The sequence below is a fragment of the Carex rostrata genome, chromosome 13 (genome assembly GCF_964058835.1).
Source record: "Carex rostrata chromosome 13, lpCarRost1.2, whole genome shotgun sequence".
NCBI classification, from domain to species: domain Eukaryota; kingdom Viridiplantae; phylum Streptophyta; class Magnoliopsida; order Poales; family Cyperaceae; genus Carex; species Carex rostrata.
In genome coordinates, this window is record NC_135930.1 from 6,785,754 (window position 1) to 6,801,100 (window position 15,347).

Here is a 15,347-nt window from a genome sequence, read left to right on the forward strand (position 1 = left end):
GCATGAAAAAGAGAAAACTTCAAAACAAGATGCTTAAAGATTTTCCCAGTTACGAGTATTTTTACATGCTATGCAGATTATTTTATTTTCTTGTTGTAACTGTTATGTTCAACTGTTTATTACTTCGATATCTGCACAAAAATAATAAAAAATGAAAAAAAAAATAAAGCAGGACTCAATCTAAAAAACATTATGAAGAAGGATACCACTTACTGCTCTTAAATCTTGTCTATTGCTCTTAAATTTCGTAGCCAAAGGTGTTAAAACTTGTCTATTGCTCTTAAATCCGTAGTCGCTACATAATTATCATTTGTTAATATACCAGAATGATCCAGATCCACTTAAAAATCTCTGTAACCAAATTTCAAACAGCATATAACAAATAAAATAGCACGGAAATATACAGCTTGTAAAATTGAACATCGATCTAAATCCCTACTCAAAATAAATTCTAAACAAAACTTCAAGGCGGTGTTGATCTAGTTTTAATCCAAAACAAATCCTGTTAACAAAAATTGACAAAAAAAGAGTGACTAAACAACACATGCTACTACAATGATATATTGAATGATAGAATTATTAAAAATAAAGAGTACCTTAAGTAGAGGAGAACTACTCGATAGCAACCTTAGTAGTGACAGGTGGGAACCGCTTGCCAGAAGAAAGCTCAAGTTCTGAGATTATCTCAATGTCCATCAGCCGATGGTACTGTTTTGCACGGCTCATTTTGAAAGATACATTTACCTTATCCCCTTCATTAACCCTAATTGGCGGATTCACCAAGAATACCTGCTCAGGTTCAAGGCAAAAAAAAAATATATATCAATACAAGGGGTTTTACTTTTTATTTTGTTTGCAAATGACATTCAACATATCTAATGCTTGCAACTAAGACCAGATAACCCGGGGATATTTACAACTAGTCCAAGCTAACAAATTGGTGCAACAATAGAAGTCCAATTAAATATGGACATTTTGCCTTTACATATCCTATACTTTCCTCCCGAGAACAAACTGGATTTAAAATAAGCAAAGAAAACTTAAATTTTGGATATATATTTACATGATCTGCCTATCAATAAATTTAGTTGATCTGGAAAGGTCACTGTAGTTTAGATCATTTTTCCGTAAATTAAGCATGGTGTTAAGCTTTGATATTATTGGCAATGAAAATGGTGGGTATCGAGGTTGGTGCATGTGTAATGTAACAAGTATCTCCATTAATGAACCAAATGGCTGAATCCCTGCAAAATTGTGGAAGCACACTTTCTTATATGGGACTTTAAACTCAAGGTGCAACAAATAAGTAAAAGAAACTCAGTACAGCAAATACTTTCAAGCCTAGAAAAGTACCTGCTGGCCCCAGTGGGTCCCTCCATCTTTATCAGGAGCTGTATTCAACTCCACCTCATCCTTTGCAGGGTTTTGTTCACTTCCCTATGGTAATATTCAACAAATACACATTTCAATGAGTTCATATATTGTGGCTTTATTTTTATATTGCAAAAACAAGGTCATACATGCAAAAACATATCAAACAAAGATGCTTCTGAGTACATGAATATATAATAAGCAAACAAAAATAATAAATACAACAATAAGAAAAGGTACCTTAAATTGAACATCAAACCATCCAGCATATGCAGAAATCCTTGATCTGTCTATATTTATAGGATGTACGACTTGTGCTGTGATTGTACGGATTTCATCAACAGTGGCTTGGAGACAATCCATTTCTTTTATGACAGCAGGTGTACCAATTATTTGGTGTGGATCAAGATTGCACCATAGTGATGTCTGAAAAACAAAAAGAAGGGCACAATAATGAATATGTTATTCAATTATAATATCATAGAGACTCTGAGACATGTACTATGCAATACACTCAGCTTTTAATTAAGGTGTTTTTATTTAGTTGTGCAAATTTGAATGTTAAGTCGGGTTTCAAAGTCTGCACTGTTGTTGCCAAACCAGAATTAGTTAAGGGGATGAAATATTTTAAAAATCACCAGTCAACATCTTACTAGACATGTCAATAATGCCAAGGTTCTTTTATATTATTTCTTTTCGAGAGAACAATGCAACATGTAAAATATTACATGTATCATAAAAGGAATATTATCATAAAGACACCCACAAAACATCAACTTATTGAGTGTATGCTTCTAAAAACCTATTATATGTCCTCTATTACAGAATTATCCCTTCATCTTCAAAAAAACTCTCAATAAATTTCTTTGTAATTGTTTTTCTCCTTAAATTTCAGGGTGAAATGAGGGTATTTCTATATGGTACACCTTTTACAAACGTTCAAAGAGCACATGTGGTTAGCCAATAGCATGATATATCGAGGTTTAATTACGCAAGCGAGGACTTTCCTGTTTAGTATAAGAACACTAAAGTTACATATCCTATACCTATACAGAAAGGGATATATTGACAACCAAATTTATTTGACAAGCGCAACAATTGACTCAATGTTACATGATCAAGTAACTATAATTGTAGATACTTTTTGTAGGGTTGGATAGGCCATGCATAAATTTTGGTGCAACAAGCAAATCTTTTGTCCACCAACCAAATGCACATAAAACTTAACCCGTTAATTTTTCTAATCGCTTGATAGATGGTTATTCAAATTATACCAAATTTGATCTCTCCCGCTTATATCATAGAAAAAATATCTACAATTTTAATATTTTATTTTGATAACCGTCGATTCTGTTGTGCAGTTGTCAGACAATTTTGTTGTCATTATAACCTATAGATATACATATAAGCAGTTTCTTCTCGGTATAACAACCAACAAAATATCAGTACCTTAAGAAAGTATTTCTCATTTTCTTCTCGGTACGCTTTTGTCAGAACACTCATGTTAACACCATAATATGACTCAGTTTCTGCAGTGAAACTACGCCAATCATTCATGGAACAATTGACTTCGTCCATTTTTTGATCCGTCAGACCTGATCGAATTGGAGCTAGCCACATCCTGGCATGACTAGGATACCTACACATTTCAAAGAAAGAAATTACAATAAAAGAAAATACTAGCGAGACTATCATCCTCTTTTATCTGATATAGGACATATCCGTTTAACCCAGCACATATCCTTCTTAAACTATGACAGCAATTCAACGTGCTGAGTGCTTTGTTTTATTTTCATTATTTTAGTCATTTTTATTTTCTTTATAGTTAAATAAGAATAACTTTTGCGCAAAACAATTTTTCATTATTTTGAGATATCTACAAAATTGTACCATATTTCTAGTACATGATTGGTTCCTGTACCAGTCACCTTGCATAATTCTACATTGGAACTTTTCCTCTAAAAATGTACTTGCAAATTTAACCATGAACTTTTTTTTGACAACCATGGCTTTTTGGAAACATCAGCCTTTTTTAGTATGCTTGAAAATGAAATTCTATACAAAAGAATAATTAATAAATAAGTATTGTTTGTTTGTTTGCTTTTTGCTTGTGTGTGAAAGAGACCAAGAGAGGGAGAGAGATCCATACATGACTCCATCAGGTTTGAGCCAGCGATCTCTGGCACATATAACAGAATCAAACATGGATTCCCTTAGAAGGAAATAGCCCATCCATTCTGATATTATAACATCAACTGCCACATCATACAAAATTCAGAATCAGAACTGAAAGAAACTATCACTGAGCACTTGAAAAAGATCAGGACCAAGTTGTGAATAGAATCCCTTTCCAGGATAAAATAAGTATTTATTTACAAGAAAATAGACACTATGAGTGAATATTGGCAATTGGATATGAACTAGACCACATATTAATATCATCTTGTCTGGATTAATCTAATCTTTCTGTAATGTCCCGCAGTTACCCTTAATTATGCAACAGAGCCCAACTAACCTTCAAACAATTAATGTTAAGTTTCAATCTATCTTGCTCAATAAAGTCGAAGTTCTGCAATCATGCCTCAAGTAAACCCATTTAACATATACTTACCCCAATATTGCAAATCAAAGGCAATGCAGCAGCAATAGGAAACAAATATGTTGAAGTTTTCACACTGTTATAAACTGGTGCAAAACCCTCCATATAAGGTCTGCTAAACTAATATTATAAAAGGAAATGAACCTCAAAGTAACTTTTTCAGGCACTGAACTGTCAGTTCAGAAATTAAGCCCATAATTACCTCCATAAGATTAAAATCTTAATTTGATCAATTTCTCAACAATTCTCCATTTGACCCAATCAACCCGCAAAAATAACAAGAACTAAATGAGTACACCAACAATTAGGTCATCTACTAGTAGTAACTATGTATGCAAATACTACGCAAGCATTTGTTTAACTAACCTTTCTCAGGCAGTACGACATCTTCCATTGACCCCTCAATAACCTCCACAATATCTTCAACCCCATTTCCTTTGACAAGCTCTCTCGCATGATCTGCCATTTTTGTGGCCTCGACAGCATACACCTTTCTTGCCCCTGCTTGTGCGCACCAAATTGCGAGGATACCACTCCCTGTCCCGACATCTAGCACAGCCTGTTTAACAATCAAAAGTAATAAGTAAGATTTCAGTAAAGACTGCATATTTGTTTTCTTGTTAGGTGAGAGCTTATAATTTGAAGTAGATAAGTTGTTAATGGAAGCTCAGCAACTCATGGGAATTAAAAATCTCGCTTGTTACATCATAGTTGACTGAACTAGACCAGCTGTTAAGGTTAAAAATCATTTTTTTACTAAAGAAAAAAAATAAAAGTCTCAATATTGAAACTTCACAACAATATAAAAATAAAGCATATGCGCTGACATTATGAGCAAGTCCATCCATGTAGTAATGCAATACTACAAAGAATCAAATGTTTGAAGAAACCAAACAAGAAAAACTAGCTCCTTTAGGCTCAGCATACACTTATTATTTCGTAAACCCTTTTCGGCACAGCATAACTCTTGAGCTCAGCAGCAAACAAGCACTGAACAAATTCAAATACCAAAAGAACAAAATATATTAAAAAAATACAAGCACACACCTTGTCCCGGAAATGGTGCTTGTTGCGAGAGACAGCGTGGAAGTACGCGTCCATGCGCACCCGGTCGGAGAGCATCTCCTTTTGGTGGTACAGATATCCATAGGTACAGAAGTAGTTAGCGAAATCGACTCCCTTGTCAACCTGCGGTGCGGCGGCGGAAAGCTGCGTGGACCCGGCGCACCCGTTCTCCCTGGTTCCCATCGCGCTATTGAGGAAAAGAGGAAGTAGAGAAGGAAATGACGAAGGAATGGGAATAAAGGCGGGAGTCCAGTGACGGCTTTTGTGACTAATCAATTAGGGCTTTGGAGGTGGGAATAGTATCTCTGCGGAGTCGTTCCGTGCGGAGGCTGTGCGTAGCTTTTAATCTGATCCGTTTATTTCGGATCGGACGGAATAAATCAGATTTTGCTTGAATTGAAAAAAAAAATTCTCAAAATTTCCGGAGCTTTTAATCTGGTCCGTTTGATCCGAAACGAACGGATCAGATTAAAATCTCCGCACGAAACGACTCCTCAAAAGATACGCTTCCTTGAAGGTGGGGAGAAGGGATCTCGATCGTTAGATTTAAGTCTACTTTTGTTCTGAGTCGTAGATGAGACCTTGCGTTTCGCTGCAGTGTTTACTGGGTCTCTGACTCTCTGTGCCGTTTAGCAAGGGTTAAACAAACAGCTAAATTTTATCAGATTATCATTGGGTCATTTAAACGGCTGTGGGGTCGGACTGGCAGTGGCCAGTGCTTTGGATAATGAGAAATACAGTCACCATCGCACAGAATAGTCGGATTCTTAGCAGGCTGAAATCCAAAACGAATCTCGAAATTTGCTGCCCAAGTCATTGATTTGTTTTTACTAGGCCTATATGCTTTGCAGATCATGTTGGTAGGTTCTCCGTGATTTTTATTTTTACTCAAAAAAATAAATTATTTTATTATAAATAACCACATTTTGGTCTAAATTTTATTTTTGCTCAAACCGTACAGAATATTTACGGTCCGGATTTAAAATTCTGGACCGTACAGAATATTTGCGGTCAAAGTTTTTTTTTTTTTAGCCCAACTTTGTACCTCTAGTCAACATATCAAAACACTTTCAAAAATCATGAAAATTTACCGAGATGCATTATTGACTTCATAGAATAAGGCTGTGAAGTTTCATACAAAATCTCAAAACAGATCGTGAGATATCGGCTCTCAAAAATTGCCCGAACTGCTGAAAGAGTGCTTCTGAGCCCAACTTTGCACCTCTGATTAACATATCAAAACACCTTAAAAAATCATGAAAATTTACCGACATGCATTCTTGACTTCATAGAACAAGACTGTAAAGTCTCATACAATATCTCAAAATAGATCGTGAGATATCGGCTCTCAAAAATTGTCCGAACTGCTGAAGGAGTGCTTCTGAGCCCAACTTTGCACCTCTGGTTAACATACCAAAATACCTTCAAAAATCATAAAATTTACCAACATGCATTCTTGACTTCATAGAGCAAGAATGTGAAGTTTCATGCAAAATCTCAAAACAGATCGTGAGATATCGGCTCTCAAAAATTGCCTGAACTGCTGAAGGAGTGCTTCTGAGCCCAACTTTGCACCTCTGGTTAACATATCGAAACACCTTCAAAAATCATGAAATGCAAGGTAGGCGACAGGACCACCGTCCTCTCTGTTCCACTACTGATAGGCAGAGTGGAGGCATGTAGGCAGGACCCTGCAAGGATACCAATTAGTTTCGTTATATTTTATTATGCTTTGAGTTGAGCTATGTTATATATTGTAATCGTTCTTGGGAAGTATTTATACAACAAAAAAACACTACACTAAAACAAGAAATTTAGGAACAACAATACGACTTGTTAAATATTGGAATGAAATATAATCAGTGTTGAATGTTACATACCTCGACTCTGCCTGTTCGGGCTCAAAAGCACTCCTTCAGCAGTTCGACCAATTTTTGAGAGCCAATATCTCATGATCTGTTTTGAGATTTTGCATGAAACTTCACAGTCTTGTTCTATGAAGTCAAGAATGTATGTTGGTGAATTTTATGATTTTTGAAGGTGTTTTGGTATGTTAACCAGAGGTGCAAAATTGGGCTCAGAAGCACTCCTTCAGCAGTTCGGGCAATTTTTGAGAGCCGATATCTCACGATCTGTTATGAGATATTGTATAAAACTTCACAGTCTTGTTCTATGAAGTCAAGAATGCATGTCGGTAAATTTTCATGATTTTTTAAGGTGTTTTTATATGTTAACCAGAGGTGCAAAGTTGGGCTGAGAAGCACTCCTTCAGCAGTTCGGGCAATTTTTGAGAGCCGATATCTCACGATCTGTTTTGAGATTCTGTATGAAACTTCACAGTCTTATTCTATGAAGTAAATAATGTATCTCGGTAAATTTTCATGATTTTTTAAGGTGTTTTGATATGTTAACCAGAGGTGCAAAGTTGGACTAAAAAAAAATTCGGACCGTAAATATTATATACGGTCCGAATTTTTAAATCAAAAAAAAAACTTTGACCGCAAATATTCTGTATGGTCCGGAATTTTAAATCCGGACCGTAAATATTCTGTACAGTTTGGGCAAAAATAAAATTTTGACCAAAATGTGGTTATTTATAATAAAATAATTTATTTTTTGGGTAAAAATAAAAATCACGGTAGGTTCTTGTGCTGGGCTTGGCTGAATAACAGTTTTTTTGGGGCTTAACTAAATTTTGCCAATGAGCATGCAATGTTGCAAAGGGGACCCACCATGTAGCATTTATTTTTGCTTATGGTCAAGAACACGAGTACACGACTCTATTTTCTATGGAGTTTGAATGGAACAAGAATAGCTGATACTATTCTTTTAAATGAAAATTAAGTTGAATATTTTAGTATTGCTTTGGCTTCATCAGAGTTTTGATTGTAGACCACTGTTTTATGTTAGATATTAATTATCATAGTGTCATAGAACACCAGCTCTCGTTGTCTCTAAATGTTATGATTTTGTACACACGTCATGATTGCCATGTGGGCCGCCCGAGGGGCTGACGCCTCACTGGGAATTTTGGGTCGCCCCAAGCCCAGGCGGTCAGGGCATAAATAATAAAAAAAAACAAAAGTTATTTTTAAAATTTTCTTTTTTTTAGAAAATTAATAAAAATGGCCGTATATTACTATACTTAAAAGTGATGAGTTGGAAGAAACTTTAATTTAAATGGTTAAATGAAAAATTGAAGTGAATTTATTGTAATTGTTTGATCATATTGAGAAGGTCGTTTTTTCAAAAATAACTTCTTTCTTTTTTTCTTTTTTTTTAATAACAGACTAGTGCCCGTTTCATGTTACCGAAATAAAAAGTTTTACAAATTGTAAAATAAAAAAATAAAAAAATAGCTTCTAATGTATGTTAGACCCTCTTAAAAAAGTTCCATTAATTTTGCAGGCTTGTTTCATAACTTTTCTAAACAAGGAGAATTTCATATGTACCACTCAAAAGTCGTGAAATTATGTATTTATCATCCAAATTTTTGTAATTACATATTTATTATCTAAAAATCTACTAACTTACATATTTATCCATTAACATAAAATTAATTAAGTTTAAGATTATATAAAATATAATTAATAACTTATTTAGTCTCTTCTTCTTTTCTGCCTCTTCCTCTTTTGTGCACAGATTTTCCTGCAGTCTTTTTTGACGTAACTTCTCATTTTCGCTTAAACTCTCTCCTCATCTCTTCTCTCCCTTAGGGTGTACTTCAGAGAGGGGTAGAAGACCTTCATTAAAGGGAAGGAAAGGAAAAACCCAAAAATAACGGGCTGCCCTCGTCGCTTACCTGCTTCAAAAGAGGGGAAACGGAGAGGGAGCAGAGGGGAGGAGTTATTGTTCAGAGGGGAGAAAGGAGAGGCGTAGTGTTGATTTTTGACAGATCTTGTCACCCTCGATTCAAGGTGCATGATTTACTGTTCGGAGGTAGCGAACCCTCGTTTCTCTTCCTCTCCGTCCCTTCTCCTTCCTCTACGGACGCTGGAGCACAGCCTTAAACTTGGAGAGAAGGGGCAGCAGATTCGGATATAAGGATTCCAATTCAAGCTTGATCGTCTAAAAACAAGGTAACCACTCCAACTTTTCCAACAAAATAACTCATATTGAATTCAACACTGATATCACAACTCGTTATCAAATTAGTAACTGAATTTGAGAATATGTGTTTTGGCACTATTTGGAATATATGTTTTTAATCTTTTATATTGGACATAAAAGAGAACGATTATAAGGAAAAGAAAACAGAGATGGTGCTAAGTTAATCATTGATTAATTATAATTTTAGGAAAATTAAACATAATTAATCTAATTTTTGGATATATTTGATATATGCTAAAGTTATATTGGATAAATATGTGAGTTATTAGATTTTTAAATAGTAAATATGTAATTTCACAGTTTTTGAGTGGTATATATGAAATTCTCCCATCTAAATCTTCATTCTATTATTAAGCATGTTGGGTGTCCGATCCGCTAACGGCTAAGATTGAAAGTTGAAATTTCGGATTTAATCTCAGTCCTCCAATTACAATAATATATCTTTTTTTATTACATGCATCTGAATAATGTATAGATGTCTAAATTTAACTAAAAATATACTCGTCACACATGCCACCACACGATGCATTACAATAAAAATTAAATAAACTCTGAAATTTAGCAATATATGGGCTTGTTCGGCAAGCTATGGAATAGCAAGGAAATATAAAAGAATAGAGGAATTGTAGAATTAGGAATTGGCCACTCTTCTTCTCTATTCCAATTACGTTCGACAACCTCAACAATTGAAATAGTGGAAGAGAACATTCATTAAAATATAGAAATGATAGGAAATGACTCTCATGACCTTATTGAATTTTGATTTTATTATGAATTAAAATGTATGCAACTAATAACTTTATGTTAAAAAATATTCAATAACAATAAAGTGATAAATAAATTTCTGTTAATAACAATATAGCCATGTAATTTTCTGTAATAAAAAATAAAATTATAATCATGCAATTTTCATTAAAAAATATGTACACAAACTAACATTAAACATCAAATAACAATAAATTTAATCCAAATAAATAGTAAACAAAGATGACATAATAAATCTTAAAATAACAATACAATAAATATACAAGAAGCATTACAAATTTAGTTCCACTGGTTTCTTCGATTTTGCATATTTTTCCACAGTGCATTTTTTATAGTTGTTCACAACACATCTCCAACATGTATGTCAGTAAGATCATTCTCTTCATCTGACTCTTCATCTTCCTCGTCCTCCTGTTCTTGTTGCTCTTCTTGATGGTCCAGAAAATCATCATTATCATTTTGTAACTCATTTTGTATTATGATAAAATTGTGCAAAATAAAACATGCTAAAACAACTAAACATTGTTTCTTAAATTTATATGGATGCATTATCCTGAGAATCTTGAATCTATTCTTTACCACACCAAATGCCCTTTCGATAACATTTCGCAATTGGGCATGGCGGTGATTGAATAGATTCTCCGCTGATCGATAGCGACTGGATCTAGCAACTTGTTGAAATTGTGATAAATGGTACATATGACCACGAAATGGACGGAGAAATCGACCTGTGTTAGCATACCCTGCATCAGCCAGGTAATATCTCCCTTGTGGAACGGTAAAACCTTTCTCAATTGCCTTACGTAAAACCTTCATATCATTAGCTGATCCCTCACATCCCACTGAGATAAAAACAAATTTCATATCAAAATCATTCCTCATTTCTTCCTCTCCAATTTAGTAATATATTTATGTTTTCTTATCTATTTCATTCCTTATTTCTCTTCTATATTTTTATAGCTATTGCCGTGATAAATCTAGAAATATTATCAATTTTGTTTCTATACATATCAGGATATTTGATGACAAGTTATCTAACTTTTAGCAAAAAAAAAAAATTTCATTTTCTTATTTCTCCTCTTCAGATATCTACATGCATCTCTTGCATCTTTTATTTGTATGAGAATAAATTGGTCTATTCTTTTTAAATAACTATTTTTTATGAAAATATGTTATTTTGTATGATATTTTTTTCTCTTATAATATATTTTCGTTGCAACGTACGGGCACGATACTAGTAATATGATTATGTGCTCATTGATTTCAAAGATGCCATTTTGGTTGGTTTACAACCTTTCGTTGTTTTAACTTTTTCGTATTTTTTTTTTGATAAAAGGCTTGACGCCCGTTTCATTAAAGAAACCGTTCAATTATTACATCCATAGTCCAAAATACTTGAAAACATAACTACTGACATAAGGCCAAAACACCAAACAGAGCTTGTGCCTAGCTTGCATAAGTACGCAGAATGCAGCAACATAAAACTGAGTTCCAAAAGACCTAATAGCTATCATATTATAACTCGTAAAATAACTGCAAATTCCTTCAAGCAGAGACTCCATGGAGTCAGATTCTTTTCGTGGTGGGGGCGTTTGATACGCCACCATCTGTAGTCCATTTTCGTCATGGTTAGTGGCATTCGGATCCCAGACCTACAGGGGGATTGTTTCAGTATCCACAGGCATCCAATCAGCAATGATGATATCTCTAATTTATTTCTTGATCACCCCTGTCCAATAAGTGATAAGAGAAACAATGAGTAAAATAATTGTACGAAAAATCTTATGGCTAGAATTTTGAAAGCAAGATTCATTGCGTAGTTTCCATATTATTCAACAAACGACACTGAACATAATAAAAAAAGTTGTTTTAGGTTCTCCGACAAAAAGTTGTTTTGGATTTTCCTGTCGGAGAACCTGCAAATGAGATAATATCTCGTAGATTATTCCATTGAGTAAAATGATGTATTACTTTTTCGTATTTTCTCTTTTGGTGAAAAGGTTAACCGAAGAATCGGCTGTTACTGGAATCTTTTGGTAAAAACTAAAAAGGTTAACTGAAGAATCGGCTGTTACTGGAATTTTGTCACTATTAGAAGTTTCGTCGCTATTCTCTTTTGTTCAGGCCCAAAGCTCCAATTTTAGTATTTAAACCCATAAACCAACTTAGTGTTAGGCCCAAAGAAAACCCAGTTAAATATTTTGACCCATGTCAATGGTCGAATCTCATCTCCCAGGGTCTAGTTCTTTCCTGAAGAACGGAGAAGGCTCCGGATCTCACCCAAAACCAATTACGAACCTTCTCGATTTGCTGTCTCCAGCTCTATATAAATTAAGGCACTCATCAATGTTCCACCGTAGAAGAAATTCAAAGCACAATCAAGCAGTACTTCAGGCACACTCAATCCTTACTAATCTACTGCAGCTAACTTAGTTTCCTTGTACAAAAATGGCGGTGGCATCTCCATGTGCTCTCGCTAGTCGTCTTGCCTCACGGATCATGGCACGGCCTATGGTGATGTCTCCCAGATGCTTCGGGAATCAAGGTCTCAGGCCTATGTCTGCTTCAGCAATGCCGGAGAGGCATGAGGACTCGGCAGTGAGTGTACATGTCGATCAAAATGCAGTTGGGAAGAAAGGCGGTAAGCAGGCCGTGCAGAGGCGGCCTCACCGTGCTGCTCTTGACATCTCTCCTTATGGTATGCAATTTTTCTCCCTTCAATTGCTTATACTTAATTCTTTGAATGGTGTCATAAAGAGTAATTTGTAAGAAATATTGTAATCAACAATTTTGCCACATTGTGTTACTAACAATGGGTGTTTGAAAAATGTTGTAGGGTTGATGGATCCGTACTCACCAATGAAGACAATGAGGCAGATGCTAGATTCAATGGACCGGTTATTTGAGGATGCCATGGCATATCCTGGCACCATGACTAGACGGTCTCAAAGCAATGGAGGTCACGTTGAAGTGCGCGCTCCATGGGACATCATGGAAGATGAAAAGGAGGTGAAAATGCGGTTTGACATGCCGGGTTTGTCCAAGGAGGAGGTGAAGATAACGGTGCAAGACGACATGTTGGTCATAAAGGGAGAGCATAAAAAGGAGGAAGGCAGTGAAGGGAAGGGTGAATGGTGGAAAGAGAGAAACGCCAGATCATATGACATGCAATTGCTTCTGCCCGATGAATGTGACAAGAGCAAGGTTGTGGCCGAATTCAAGAACGGGGTTTTGCTTGTGACAGTTCCTAAGGGGCAAGTCGAGCGCAAGGTTTTCGATGTCGAGATCAAGTGAAAACTGTTTTCGTAGGCTAGACAATGTATATGTGCTGCTGTGTCTGTTGCTGACTGAGGTTTTAGTTCAAAGTTTTTTTTGTTTTTGTTTTGGCATGTAGTCTGTAGTTCAAATTGATTTGTGGTTAGCCACTGAATTGAACTCGTGCTTTAGAAGTTCTGCCCTCCATCAATTCTCCTGCTCATATTGTATTGGTTTATATATAGTTTGATTAACCAAATTTTTTAATCTAATTTGATCAATGAAATGCATCCGCGGGAGTACTGTAACTTAATTTGGTCAATATTATTGGCGGTTCCTTTTGACTAAAAGACTTCAGTCAATATAATTTGTTTCAGCACTAGTCAACTTTCAGAAAAAAAAAATTAAATCTCTCTCCTAATTGAGAAATTTGTACATCGTTGTAACTTGGGTTATTTCTCATTACGGTGGAAATTATTTCTGAGGTCGTTTAAGAATTACTATGGTAATAATTTTTTTTTTTGAGAAAATTGTATTCTATTTTAATATTTATATGTACTGCTTTAATATTAGTGTAAATTAAATTTGTTCGTAATGCAGTCATTTGTAAATTGTAGTGAGTGGAATTTGAACCATATACCTTCCGATCATATAATAAAACTTTAACAACTAGACTACAACTAAACATATATCAATTATTGAGGATGGCTAAATTAATATAAAATATTTAAAATAAATAAAATTTAATTAAATTTCTATATATATAATTAAAATTTTAAAATCACGGAGGTGGTTTAGCCACCTTTGATTAAGCAGTAGATCCGTTCCTGGCTGAAGTCCAGCAACTGTGCTTGTACCAATAGATTATTTCCGGACTTGATCCATTGATTGCCAATTAATGGTATACATCTAAAACCCTATTCTAGAGGACAATATTTTTGTTTTTGTAGTTCTAAACATGATGCTTTGGTTTATTTTTAATAATGACAGTGATCGGCGGCTCACATGATTTGAAGGTTAAATTTTTTAACAGAGCAGTTTTGGCTTGCACACAACGCACGAATTGTAAAATCTGAAGGTTAAATTTTTGAACTGAGCAACTTTGGCTTTTAACGATGCTATTTTGCAACCATTACCAAACTTCCCATGTAAGGCTTCTTCTGAGATACAGTTATTATTTTATTTTAGTTTTCAGAATCAGAATCATCATAATACCATGTGTTTTATAGTAAACTTTTTGGGTCAATTTTTGTGAACATGATTTGTTCGGATTAAATTAGACCAGCACCTTCATGCCTTAAGTTTTGTTTTATTTAGAATTCATTTTGAGTAGGGATTTAAAATAGTAAATACATGTTATCTTTATTCATAATGTTTTTCAATTAATTACTTTTTTATTTATTTATTTTTGATTATTTTTGTGCAAATATCGAAAGTAACAAACAATTTAACAGATCAGTTACATTGAGAAAATAAAATAATCTAATTAGCAGGTAAAAAGATTCGCAAGTCGCAACTGATTTGAAGTATCTTGTTTTTTTTTTTTTATTATTATTCAATTATTTTGTTTTACAGTGCTTTAAAATTGGATATATATGAAGGACTCGAGTGTGAATGCTCCCCAGTAGTCAAAGATGACGTGGATTTGAATCGGTTTGGGTCATCATAGGAGGCAGTATTATTGGGCTTTGAGATTCGTGCAAAGTTAAAAAGAACGGTCCAGATCTAGTAATCGTAAAAGTTTTCCTTATCATTTATTGGAGAAAATGTGATTTCGTGGGTACCTGAGGTCAATCTAGAGACTATAATTTAATCCTGCTATTTTGGCTGATATCATCGTTCCGACGTCAAGCTAAATTTTATATCAGAGGGTTTTTATTTTCAAGGACGGACCGTCCAATGGTTTTTAGAACAAAATTGATTATGTTGGATTGGAACTGTTCGATTCATGTTTACTGTTATAAAATTCGTACAAATCAAGTTAGCGCAAATTTAAATACGAATTGAACGGTTCTGATCGGACCGATTTTTGGTCAATTGCTCATCGGATTAATGTCATGAATTAATTTTCGCAGAGCCTGAAAGATGGAGAGGACCGTCATATATACTTACATTTCGCAGAGCCTGAAATTCAAGAGTCAGGATCCATATGCTTGTCGTGTTCATATGATCTTTTACCGTA

General features: G+C 34.6%; 3 protein-coding genes across 3 annotated transcripts; 1 reads left to right on the forward strand and 2 right to left on the reverse strand.

Moving 5' to 3' along the window:
- Positions 1-243: 243 nt before the first annotated feature.
- On the reverse strand, positions 244-5,324 carry PRMT10 (protein arginine methyltransferase 10). The gene is made up of 8 exons (XM_078313851.1): positions 5,018-5,324; positions 4,337-4,529; positions 3,521-3,626; positions 2,821-3,010; positions 1,612-1,797; positions 1,354-1,437; positions 597-789; positions 244-502 (listed from the first exon to the last, which is right to left on the reverse strand). The coding sequence occupies exons 1-7, from the start codon at positions 5,216-5,218 to the stop codon at positions 613-615; spliced, it is 1,137 nt and encodes a 378-aa protein (XP_078169977.1). The 5' UTR covers positions 5,219-5,324; the 3' UTR covers positions 244-502; positions 597-612.
- Positions 5,325-10,249: 4,925 nt separating this feature from the next.
- Positions 10,250-10,792, reverse strand: LOC144563892 (uncharacterized). The gene has a single exon (XM_078313359.1). The coding sequence runs from the start codon at positions 10,790-10,792 to the stop codon at positions 10,250-10,252; it is 543 nt and encodes a 180-aa protein (XP_078169485.1).
- Positions 10,793-12,252: 1,460 nt separating this feature from the next.
- On the forward strand, positions 12,253-13,300 carry LOC144564251 (small heat shock protein, chloroplastic-like). Its single transcript, XM_078313833.1, has 2 exons — positions 12,253-12,608; positions 12,747-13,300. The coding sequence occupies exons 1-2, from the start codon at positions 12,359-12,361 to the stop codon at positions 13,202-13,204; spliced, it is 708 nt and encodes a 235-aa protein (XP_078169959.1). The 5' UTR covers positions 12,253-12,358; the 3' UTR covers positions 13,205-13,300.
- Positions 13,301-15,347: the final 2,047 nt, after the last annotated feature.